Here is a 13,188-nt window from a genome sequence, read left to right as displayed (position 1 = left end):
TCTTTAATTGTACATCTAGCATTGAAGTCACTACCTTAACACCACTATCTCTCATCTGAACAATGTTACAAAGTCCCTTTAATAGAGGAAAATCAAGTATTCATGAGAAATACTGTGATGAGACATGTAGATCTAAACTGATATGAATGGCGTTTAGATAAGAAAGTAATCATGAAAGACAATCCTCACAGATGATCTTCCTTCTTTCTCGAGTTCTTTCTTCCTCTTTCGTTTATGTATTATAGACAGTAGGCCTATACGAAAATAATTAAAGACAGTAAGTGATATTAATCGTATTTCGATGGTCAATCTGTTATACATTATGATAAACGTGCCAAACACTCGTTCTAAACATCACCCCATCTCTGTCGTTCGCTCTCTTTCTCTCTCTCTCTCTCTCCCCCTCTCTCTCTCTCTCTCTCTTTCTCCCTCCCCAATTCTATCCCTCTCTTTCTTTATACCGAGGCGCGAGCTCAGTCGGTAGAGCAGTGGTCTCGTATAATCCGGTGACCCGGGTTCAAAACCAAGACGATGCGCTAGTGCCCTTTTAGGCATTAATATTCATTACCAGGTACCTCGGCCGTCTAGTTGCTTATTTACAAGCATTTATGCTTTCTTAGCAGTCAGGTAAAATAACCACCATCACCCTTCCAATTACTATCTCCCCCTTTATCTCTATTTCTCTCCCTCTTCTATCCCCCTCTTTCATTGTTCCACTTATTAAGTTATTACAAAATCTCCCCCTTTCTCTTTCCATCACACCCCAAGATACCACCCCTTCCTCTCCGGGCTCTCTCTCTCTCTCTCTCTCTCTCTCTCTCTCTCTCTCTCTCTCTCATCTTTCAAGTTCAACTCCAACCTCATCCACTGAACCGTCATCCATGTACACACACGCATGCGCGCTACACTAATGAAATACACCGTGCAAGCCTGCAAGAGAGCAACGGCGGGTGTAAAGCCTGCCGTGCATATCACATGCAGAGTGAGCAGCAAAGTCTCTGCATCCAGCATTTTCACCTGTTAAGTACATGGATAGCGGGGGAGCCAACTCTTGCATTATATTGCGCTCAAAATGCATTTGAACATCTCGCGATAACATATTAGCCCATTTCCTTCTCATCAATTTCACGGTGAACCACATCATTCGTACAACGGATTCCATTCGCCTCGCTGGCTGCAACAACTATTACCACACAACTCCGACAACATCGCAAATTGATATTTTCGCATTCCAGATCGAATTGATAGAAACAGACGGAGGGACACATGGACACATTTTGCATTTCAGTGAAAACGACCTCCGTTTTTCTCCGGCATCCTCACCCTTGTCTCAAAAGCGGATTGCACGCTTATTTCTGTTCATCGTCGCCTTCCTTCAACTTGTCCGTCTTTCTTTGTGGCCTTGATCCTTTCAGTATTGGCTTTGTTCGTTGAAATCAGCTGCACGTCTCCGCCACTGAGAAGTAAGTAAGTAAGTATTCACCACTTCCCTGTTTTCTGTTCTCCCGGCTCCTTTTTTACAAGAAAGAATCCACTAGGTTAGCGCAATCGTCGGAAACGAACGTGCTCAAGCTGTATTTTTGTCAAAAGCCAATGGGTCGCCGGAAAACTCTTTTAGTAATTATTTTGTATGTGTTAGGAAGGAATGGTGGTTAACTTGATTCAATATAATGATATATTCAAAACATTGAAGCTCATAATATCAATTTCTCAAATTTTAAGTAGGATTATGATGTGATTCTGATTGTAGGTTTACGAGGCATTATTATCTTTATTTATATAACTTGTGTACATTTTCGTAAGGAATATTGTACATCAAAGGGCATGAAAACACATAATTTTTTTCAAAATTCCTACATTATTGTATTCTTTGGGTGAGGTTTCCTTTAATTACACCGTCATAGAAACTTGACTCCAGAGAGATCGAAACCTATATTTAGAGGTAGTGAAACACAATGAATCGTCCGTTCTCTATGTACACGACTATAACCATGATCTTCCGACTTGTCCAACACTTCCTTGATGGATATATACATATTTATAGCGCTGCAAAAATGACACTACGAACCGATATAGAAATATAGACCCAAAATAATTAGAAGTTAGACTTTCCATCAAGTCGTTTTACAGACTATACCATCATAATTATTATTATCTACGGTTTGTGTGTCCTGTACATTGTACTTTATGAACGGCCACTAAGCATGACTGTCACCAAAACAAAAGTCTGCTCCAGTTGTTTTTGAGTAGAGATACAAAAGCCCTTTCAAAATAAAAAACTGTATTGTGTTTATCTAACGGTGCATACCGGACAGAAATATTATATCCATCGATGATAGTTATTATTGTATAGTACGCATGGCATGCCTATAGCCTTCGTCCATCGGGGAAGTGTGAGCCTGCATAAACTACGTGAGGTGAGCCTTTACTCAAGACAGCAATGTCTTTAGTCTTTACCATCGGTTTCTCATCAATAACGACCGTTCACTCTCCGACATTGTCTTGTATGGCATGACTCTAAATCAATATAAGTGCTAGCATTTAAAATTTGCAGATAGATCAATAATTTCACTGAGAATGACATAAGTCATTATAAACCTTTTAAAAATACTATTAAATGATTAATTTCCTTATACATTGAACGTCTCTTGTGTATGTAGTATGTATTATGCAAAGCGCTTATACTATAGAGACATCATCGATGTAGTAATTGCTATATAAACCTTGATTATTATTAGTAGAAGTAGTATGCAGTGGTCCTTTCCCCCTTTTTTGTTCATGTTTACGTATTTATGTTACGTATTTATGTTTCAGTTTTGTTACATACTTTCATACTTTGAAAAAAGATACCGCTGTGTGATAAGTTTGTTTTGGTTATGCATGTATGGTTGCAATCAACATATATGTACGTATAGATCCTTTCACTCATGTATCTCATCTGACTTTGAGATAAGAAATTGAGCACTCTGCAGTAACCAGGTGATGATGAATAAAGTGTTTTATTTTCATGACACCATGATGCCAGTATATCGCTTACAAGACTGTCCGAAGCGAGAGTCCAGACGTTGACGGAGCACTGCCATGGGGGAGGGGAGGGGGGGGGTGGGGACGGGGTACTCAGTGGATGAAATAAGAATTATCTACATAATCATGCAGGGCCATTCAGGATGGTATGAGGGAAAAGTCGCATTTTCTTTTTCCTTCTCTGTTTTTTCCCCTTCTTTCTTTCGTTCCTTCGTAATGCGAAAAAGGGGAGTGGCTCTTGCGCCGCCCCCCCCCCATCTTTTAGCTTCACTAGTGTCCTTTTTATCATATGGAAGGATGAAAGAAGGGTTGTAGAAAGAGTTTGTGTCTTTCATGTGAATAGTCCCTATAAAAACAAAAGCATGCAAGCCATTATCGAATTCTTTGGATGTGTCACGATTGTGATAAAGCTGTACTTGTCTTTTGAGTAAAAGTATTTATGGATGTCATCAATAAACTGAAATGGATTTTTACCTCGACATTAATTGCAAAGTAATATGTACTATTATTCAGTGGCAGAAACTGAAACGGAAAATCGCTTCAGGGGACACTCGACCACAAGCTTGGACCACAATTTAGTTAGATTAATTAAGTATGCGAAATTGTATTTCAATTAATGCCGGGAATTATTTCGTTATTATTTGTATTATTATTATAATTATTATTACAAGTATCATCATTGGTATTATTACTATTATTATTATTATCATAATTATCATTATTATTATTTTTTGTTAACATTATTTTGTGCGTGTGTTGATTTTGTTCCGAGGGTGTGTGTGTGTGTGTGGGTGGGTGGTCATTGATCAAGGGTTTTGTTGCTTTACCGTAGATTCAAGCACGAAGTATATACTCGATATTATTCATTTAAATGATCTTAATGATGTCTCTTACAAAAATATCCTTGATTTTTTTAATAATTTAAGTTCAATTATTAAGCACAGTGACGTGTGTCGTATTTCCACAATGGAGACAAATTGAGACAATTTAAGGAGCATTGTTTTCAATGGAGAACCTATTGAAAAAGACTGAGACCAATTTTGATTAATGCTAATGATTCAAGCACAAAGTATGTGCATAAAATCATTGTTTGAAATGACCTTAATAGTGCTTCTGTCTCTTAGAAAAAAAATTCGTAATAGAAAAAAATATATATTCAAGCATAGTGATGTCTGTTTTTAGAATGTGTATTACAGAGTTCAAAGAATGAGACAATATTCTAGGCGTATCGTTTTCATTGGAGAGCCTATTAAAGAAGACTGAGAGTAAATTTGATTAATGTTAATAACTGCTCAATATGAATAGATAGCGCCTTTCCACTACACGTAACCGTGTATGGTGTCGCTAGTATAATAATACATGAATTAATTGATCAAAGCACTTATACAGTGTTATATTACCTCGGTGAGTCGATTCAGCTACTGTTTCTTACAATGCACTCTCCTCACTCCACGGCGGAGCATTCCAGGCAGTCCTCCGCCAATTGAAGTACCTGTATTTGAATTACTTTGTCCCAGTGCTATGAGTCATTCTTCTCACTTCTCTGAGACAGAGTTATTATGGAAAACATTGTAAATGTGGCATATCTTTTACTTTAGATTGGCGTAGGATAAGCAGATGAAAAAACGTATTTTTCTTATATACTCAAAACCTGTTTCGCAATGCAGTGCATACACTGACTTTGTTTTTATTAATTAAAATAGTGGAGAGATACATGTGCATTATATCAACAGCTCTTACCGTGAACGAGTGATAATAAAACATTCTTGTAGAATAGAGGATCAAATGGGCCCTCTTTTAAACCAATCTCACATTCAAGCGCAACCCCGGCGAAATAGCAATTAGGATGAGGTCAAATAAAATCATTCCTTGTTTCTCGTCCATTTCTTCATCCCTTTTTCGGTTGCCTTCTTTGTCGAGATACCTATATTCGTTCTGAAATGAAATAAATAAGCATCTGAGGGCATCTAGACATTGGGATAACAAAAATGATTAATACAATGTAATTTTTGAATGTTTTGAGCCTCTAGTGCATGTACAAATAATGGGAAAGAGATGTAGTTCATGTTGAAATTTGCCTGATTAATAACATTTGTATGTAAAGAAATTAGACCAAATATAAAATAACCTCCTCCTGGTCATTTTCGAAAATGCAGGATGATAAACTAGGAATCAGTTTGATTTGGCCTTATAGTTGTGAAGGAATGTGATATATAATCTTCCTTGCATCTGATAGATACTATGGATATATACCGTCGTGGTCGGGCTTCGATGGGTGACGAATCGTGTACGGTGTCGGGCCGATTGTCCCAACTCGCACGACTGTAGGATCACTTTACGATTTACGTATTAACACGATTGTGAGGAGTAAGGAGCGCAGCTGCAGTATGTCACATATAGAATTGTGATGATGTTCTGATACGAAAGTCCAACATAAAATTACAATATCAATAGAATAATAAATAGAGAAATATTGTTAACATTTATCATTTTAGATATTTTTCCCCTAATTTCCCAACCCTTTTAGGCATGCACTTACTTAGTTTCTTTTACAGTGACCCTTAGTTTCCCCAAAACACTGTGCAAATTGTGTTCTGTGTTCACAAATTTCACGTAAAGAAAAAAATATAGTTATTTTATCCCTTTTAATATCTTTTTTTTTAGTTTCCCAAACCTTTGACATTAATTTCTTTTACATTGACCCTATAGTTCCCAAGCACTCTGTAAATTGCACTCTGTGATCACAGTTTTCACGTCAAGAAAAATACTGCCAACTCTTCACCGCAAACGAAATTTACAAGAGAAACATGTGTTCACTCAGGAAGAACAGCACTGCTGCTGATGAGGCCTCCATGGGTAAACACAATTGTATTATTATTATTATTATTATTATTATTACCATTTTATAAGTAGGCCTATGACACCGTTTTATCAGACGCGGCTATTTATCACCTCGAGTTCACATGAACTGGGCTAATGCACTTTGGATACACAGCAGATCGAATTCGAACGAATTACTTGATGACCGTGGCGGATTCATGATTCGTCTTTTTTATAATTTCATTCATGTATCGAATATTGTGTAATTTTGGCTCTGAAGTACACATTTTATGACACGGAAGCAAACCATGTTATAAAGTGTTTGATGGGCAGTATGCCAATCAATAAGTATACATGTGTTTTCGTGTAATGTCAAGCCATTAATCATCACCATGAATATGGTAAACTGTTGGATTCTGTTGTAAGATATACTTCTAGCTTTGACCTCTGTTCTGACTTCTGTGAATATTTGTCTTCTTGTAACAAGAATATCCGCATCAAATGTTGCTATGTATCGTTTTCTTCACCTAATACGCTTCACGTATTTTATGTATCTAATTGCACAGAGCTCAGTGACATTGACAACATGGCAATGACAATGACAATTTATTCCCTTGTCACCCACATTGGGGTATTGGAGAAGTTTACAATCAGTTTGAATTTGTCGATGTAACTGTAAAATATACAATTCAATTCGACTTAATGTTAATCAATGAAAAATAAAAATATCGACAATAGTGAGAAAAATTATGATGATAATGATAATAATAATAATTATAATAACAATATTAATGATAATTATAATAATTTATACAAAAACGATGATGATAATTGTAACGATAAGTAATGACAAAATTAATTGAAGCAATTGTGCTCGAGTCCTTTGTTGCGCGCAGTTGCTATTAATTTACACGTTAACAACATGGGACCACCTACTACTGAGTAGTAAAAGCACTATGCCATGCCAATATGATTAATTTACCCATGTTTAATACATGCACCTGCGATTTACTGTATTAATTAGCTTATCATTTGAACCTTTGTCGTTCACCATTCATATAGCTTGTCATCGCTTTGTATCCATTAGACGGTTCTTTTATTGTCTATTCAAAAATAATTCAGTAATGTCCAACGTTCATTTGAAATTGTCAAAATGATCATTTTAAGATCAAGAGAAATTTTAAAAATCTGTTAAGTTCTAAAGTGAGGTGAATAGAGAGGAGCCATCCTGCGACACTTCTTGTATTTTAGTGCACAATGTTACAGAGAGGATTGATTATTGGGGTTTACATTTTGTCTTAATGCAAACCATACAACACGTAAAAGGTAAATGGTTAACTCGCACTCGTGATGGATATCGTGTGTATTGAAATGTTGACATCAAACCTATAATGTGTCACATTGCTACTGGTACCATTATGATTAATTAGTATGTATGCATATACGGTGTAGCATGCGTATACTTTCCACAGAATACTTGAGGGGGGGGGGGAGGGGGCTAATACGTAAGCGATATCAGAGATAATAAGCCATGACAATGACTTTAACGATAGTTATGACAATAACATAACATGACAATAGCATGACAAAAAATGACAATGAAAACAAAAATCATTTATTCCAATGAAAAGTGGCGACGTGGCTCAATCGGATCGGCGACTGGCTCTCATGCTTGACTTTCCCACGTCGGGTAAGCTGAATGTGCATGGGTAATCCACCGTATCTCATACATCGCATTATTTTTTTATACGGAAATAAATACTACTACTATACACCCTACGCACTTTAATAATTATACGCTGTACACATCTCGCAAAGAGTAGGGTGTAAACCCGGTGTTTAGTGCGCCTGCATATACAAAACTGGCTACAGATCTTTGTGATAGGCTGCATAGCCCTTTTGAAGATGAACAAAAGAAGAAGAAGAATCCTTTACAAGGAGCATGAGCAAGGTTTTGATTGTAAAAGGGAACAGGCGCGGATCCACGGGGGGGGGGCCGACGGGCCCGGGCCCCCTGGCTTTAAAAAAAAAATTAAAAAAAAAAAAAAAAAAAAAAAAAAAAGTTTTCGGGGTCAAATACAAAAAATAAATGATGCATACTCCCCCCCCCCCCAACTGAGCGAGATATTGGTAGGCTCGATTTTCACATTTTCGGGGTCATATACCCCCCCCCCAAAATGATGCTCACTACCCCCCCCCCCCCCCCCCCCCCCCCCCCCCCCCTGAGCGAGATATTGGTCGGCACGATTTTCACATTTTCGAGGTCAAATACGAGAAAAAAAATTATGATCACTACCCCCCCCCCCCCCCCACTGAGCGAGATATTGGTCGGCGCGATTTTCACATTTTAGGCCCCCCCCCCCCCCCCCATCGGCAAATCCTGGATCCGCCCCTGAAAGGGAACACAAATTTCAAAATAGTGCATGTTACATGTTATTACATGTTGTAGCTGTTTCAATGTCAATAACATTTATCAATTTATGTCAAATTGTTTTCATTCTCTGAGTCCAAAATGACTTTGTAATTTATGTATAAGGTTACTAAAAGTTACTATCATAAACATTAATTAAACACACATATTTGTTCTTCTTCAATATTTATCGTTGCAGATTGAAAAGAATTCAAATTTTCCCGAGAACAATCGCCGTGAATACGTTTCAAGACAGAGGAGATGACCGTATTCTCACAGGATTCCGGCTGGTCTGCGGTCCCTGTAAGTAAAGTTAATTAAATAATAGATGTATATATACAAAAAACAAGCACAGAAGGGGGAACTCGTTATTTATTCCGGCGACAATTACTCCGTTAAAAAAAAAAAATCGTTAAGAATATTAGGTTAGGTTTGGAGTTTGGAGTAATAATACCTTAGTCACCGTGACAAACCGATTCAACATTGACCCAAAACCGACCGATAATTTGATTAATGTATTTTTTTCGTCTTTCAGGGTCAGTTTATTTGATATGACTGGGGTGCTATTAATACTATAGGGATAAACATGTTACATGCAGGCCCTGCGGAACGTTTTTCAAAGTGGGGAGGGCGGAGGTGCTAAAGTAAAGTGGAGTGTAAATTGGCGTGGGGTTCAGGGACCGATCCCCATGAAGCTCAGGGGTTTTAGGCATTTAATTACGGTCATATGCGCATTAAGGGTCCTGATGGGGTCCAGGGGGCGGAACCCCCGGAAGCTCAGGGATTTTAGGCATTTAATTACGGTCAGACGAGCATATTTTGATACTTCATTTGTGTCAGTACGCCGGTGAATTGGTCGCAGGAACATAAAAATAGTTTATGAAATTTGTTTGGTTTAGTCTGGTTTAGTTTAGTTTAGTTTTTTGTTTGTTTTTGTTTTTGTTTTTGTTTTTTTTGGGGACGGGGTTGTTCATAATGAAAAGTAATATATTGATTGCCACAATATTCAATGCGCACATAGAGCGTCTCATCCTTTCTTGATGAATTCTGCAAACACGATGCCAACTACTTTCAAAAAATCAATTTCAATAGCCTTGTGCCTCAACAATTGAAAAGTGCAGACATGATAATGAAGTTTTACGTAATCCGACCATGTTGTCTATGGAATGTGCAATATGCTATTGTAATTGACCTTGAGTTGATTTTTTTTTCTCGAAAATAGTTACGATTGTGTTTGCGATAAATGACAAATTTCTCAATATTTCATTTCAAGTTGAATAATCAGATGGTTTTTACCCCCTAAATGTAAAGAGTCATCGAGTTCATCTATATAGACAGCTGCTTTATTTCATTTGTGATGATCCCATAATATTTTCATGATTATTGTCTTTGAAGTATGAATGTCGTAATTCATTTTAAAAGAAATATTTGGATTTCTCCCTCAAAATCATGGCGACGTTCGGTGACTGTCTTATTGACTGTCAAAGTTCAGTTTGCTTCAGATTAGCTTGGCATTGCAACAAATAGGAAAAACTCACACTTTGGTGCGATACCAGTAATGTTATTTTGGAGCTCCTTAATCCTGAGATGAAATGTAGCAGATTTTTACAGGTGCCCCTACTTTGGGTTGATAGATGGCGCTGTAACATAAAACCCGCTTTGCTCGAAACAGAAGTTGTGAGCTTTATGAGCGCATGGCTTCTCAGTCGGTGGAAATGATTGTCGACGAATTTGATTCGAATGATTAATCAAACCTTTATCAGTTCAGTATCCGTAATAGGCAAATAAAAGTCTTGAAATTTAGTTTGTACACGATTGTGTATTGCTAATGAGGGTGCAGATGTGTACTTTGTAATTAGCTTCATGCAGGTGCGTATAGCTGAAGGAGGCAGGGGGCACGTGTCACACCTCACCATTTAAACGGCAGGGAGGGGAATAGAAAAATAAGAAGAGACAAAGTAGAAAGGGAGGGTAAAATGAACATGATAAGAGAATGATAGGATCCTCCCGCACCGTGCTCCTAATCAATGGCCTTGTTTATGCGTTTTCCCTGACTTTCCAAGACCTGTACTCCCCCTCACGGTAACACAAGGGTCAATCCCCCCACAACGCTATGCCATTATTTAGTTTCTAGCATTCCAAGGAGACATGTACATTACGGTATGTCAATTAAAAAGGGTTTACTTACTTAAAAACCCTTGTAATATTATATTCTTCCATTTCCATTAATATCATTTTTATTGTTTTTTAAATATTTTTTTCTTCTTCATTTCGTATGCCAGCTAGCCATTAAACATAATTAATAATACATAGAAATTACATCTATAATAAAAGATACATGCCCAACATGAGCAAAACTGTATTGTGCTCTGTCTCATAAACATACTGATGCCTTCGAGCTAGTACAATTTTTTTCTTCGTCTAAAAATATCCAACAATATTAGTGTTCCACCTGCAGTGGGATATTTCTGTTGAGTCGGACTGAATAGACGTCACTTGTCATTGTTAAGCGCACAATGAAAATGAGAATGAATTCTGTACTCGAATCCTGACTTCAATGGGACAGAATATTAACTGAAAAGACTCAGCAAGAATTCACACAGTGAACAACAGTTCTTCAATGTCGTCTGGATCAATATTATTATTCTGTGTACAAAAACGTAGATCCGAGGCTCTGCGTTTTTCGGAGGCCTTGAAATCGTTGCATTTGAAGAGAGTTGTCCATATTCTCTTTCCGAAATATAATTATGTACTTCTCAGTCAGTCACATATGCGAACAATATTGTTGAGAGGAGTGTCAGTTTCATCTCGAATGTCTTTCTTGGAAAATACTTGAACTGGCAAATGCAAATGCAGGACTGTCCTTTGCATAATACCGTCTGCCCATCAACAACGAACGAAGAGGGTAATGAAACGCCGAAAATGTCTCCATACATGATTTGATTTAATGTAAGAATCGGGTATGATGTATGAGGTGCGATCATGAGGTAACCCGACCTAGCTATATGTTCGTATTTAGTGCGCAAGCAGAATTTACCTTTGCCTGGCAATGCTTCGTCGATCTTGAAGAGAGAGTCGTGACTTCCATTGATTAAATATTATTGTATGAAATGCCTCCTCAGCTCGCTTGGCATCTGGTAGGTTTGCATGTACGTTCACCAAACACCTTAAGCAGGGCTCCCACTTAGCCGAGTTGGAGCCTTGAGTTGTGGCGAGCTGGCGCGATCTTGTGGCAAGCAGTTTTATCATTAAAACATATTTCTTGATATCAAGAATTCAATTCTTGATATCACGAAATCGAATTCCTGATATCACGAAATCGAATTCTTGATATCAAGAATTACCATTGCTTTACAACATAAAATTATTTCTTGATAACAAGAATTGATTTATTGATATTAATTAATAATAAAACGGCTTGCCATAAGATCGCGCCAGCTCGCCACAACTCGAGGTTCCAACTCGGCTAAGTTGGAGCCCTGCTTAAGTCCCTATGAAAACTGGCGCTAGATAGATAACTACGTCATAATATTGAAAGGAGAATGAATTGCCTTCATGATGAACTCATCTGAACTCTGATGAACTATGAATTTTCTGATATCGAGGAGATAATATCAATGATTGAGTGTGAACGTTCTTGGTTTTGAATCGTTCGTGTGAACATGAGTTGATTGCATATAGTCTTGAGAAGAAGGCAATATATTGGGGGAATGATTTATAAACCAAATGGAAGACGAAAGCTCGTTAAGCTTAACCCGCTATTGCTCTGCACTGGGTATCTTATCGTAAATGTTTAATCTGCATGTTTAGCATCCACATCCATGGCAGCAATTAATGCTCGATAAAAATGGTTGAATTCTGTGCCCAGTCGACATTGTGAATTTTAAAAGGGGCAATCATTGATCATAAAATTTCCCATCCTCACTGCAAAATCTGGAACTTTAATTAATTTATGAGGATGTCCGAACTCAACATCGTACAGTGTCTCCGTGGTCGGTACCTCTACCCAACCCCGAGATTGCCTTCGAAGTCGTTGATAAGGCATGACAACCGAACTAGTTCGGTAGGGTCACATGACTTGTCACAAACGAACTTTACCATGGCTGGTAGTCCGAGTCAATCTCCCGTTCGTAAAAATCAATCTGATGTTCAGTTTCCGATGATGCCCGTCTACGACAGCAGAATGACGAAGAAACCATCTCTAAAAAGTCTAATGGACTTTACTAGCACTGTAAGACCGTAATGACAATGTAAGTTATAGCCCACTATATCAACAATGTCGGTTCTTTGAGGGCGCTCTGAACCGACAGCCAACGAGACCGAAATGTTCTGTTTCCTTTTATAATTATCTTTGTTTTGTCGGTCTCGTAGTCTGTCGGTCTATACTGTCCACTGTCGGTGGGCTGACTCCGACAATGTAAAATTGCAAAACTCGTATATTATACTAACAATTGATACATTCAGGAAAGTCATCACAATCTGTTCTTTATGTTCTTTAAGAAAAAAGGGATTTCCCCATCCGCTCGTGTGCAATTCCGATTCATGGTCCTCGCAGTTTCCAGGCATGTGGTATATTTTTGTCGCAAGTCGCAACCGCAACAAACAATTCTTAGTCTCTCACATCTCATCCGGTGAGTAGTTACAAAAATATAATAATCTGATATTTTGTGGTAAAGTTATCCGATGCACACACACACACACAAACAGATGTTATTTACGTCAAATCAACTTTTTACAAAAAAAATTCTTGCTGAATTTTCCCACGTGGAATGGCCCCAATGAGAAGTGATATACACTGGGGAAATACAAGATGGCATTCATACACGTATTCGCTGTTGGGATGCTGAGGCCAAGGGGAAGTTGTAACGACATCCATTGCGAGATATATTATGCTACGGCTATTTTAGGTAACAATCCATTATCAACTGTCAATA

General features: G+C 37.8%; 1 protein-coding gene across 6 annotated transcripts in view; it reads left to right on the top strand.

The window, feature by feature from the left end:
- The window catches only part of LOC105441745 (sodium- and chloride-dependent betaine transporter-like), a 76,772-nt gene that overhangs the window by 19,533 nt on the left and 44,051 nt on the right, over positions 1-13,188 (top strand). For 3 of the 6 annotated variants that reach the window (XM_030998660.1, XM_030998658.1, XM_030998659.1), the window contains one exon: positions 8,454-8,557. In XM_030998660.1, coding sequence (XP_030854520.1) covers positions 8,516-8,557 — 42 coding nt within the window. In that variant the 5' untranslated portion in view covers positions 8,454-8,515. Of the gene's footprint in view, positions 1-957; positions 1,472-8,453; positions 8,558-13,188 lie in introns of those variants that run through there. The other 3 variants (XM_030998662.1, XM_030998661.1, XM_030998657.1) reach the window with 3 other exon arrangements.

Source organism: Strongylocentrotus purpuratus, unplaced genomic scaffold (genome assembly GCF_000002235.5).
Source record: "Strongylocentrotus purpuratus isolate Spur 01 unplaced genomic scaffold, Spur_5.0 spur5_scaffold_5, whole genome shotgun sequence".
NCBI lineage: Eukaryota > Metazoa > Echinodermata > Echinoidea > Camarodonta > Strongylocentrotidae > Strongylocentrotus > Strongylocentrotus purpuratus.
This window is presented reverse-complemented; position numbering and strand designations above follow the sequence as displayed.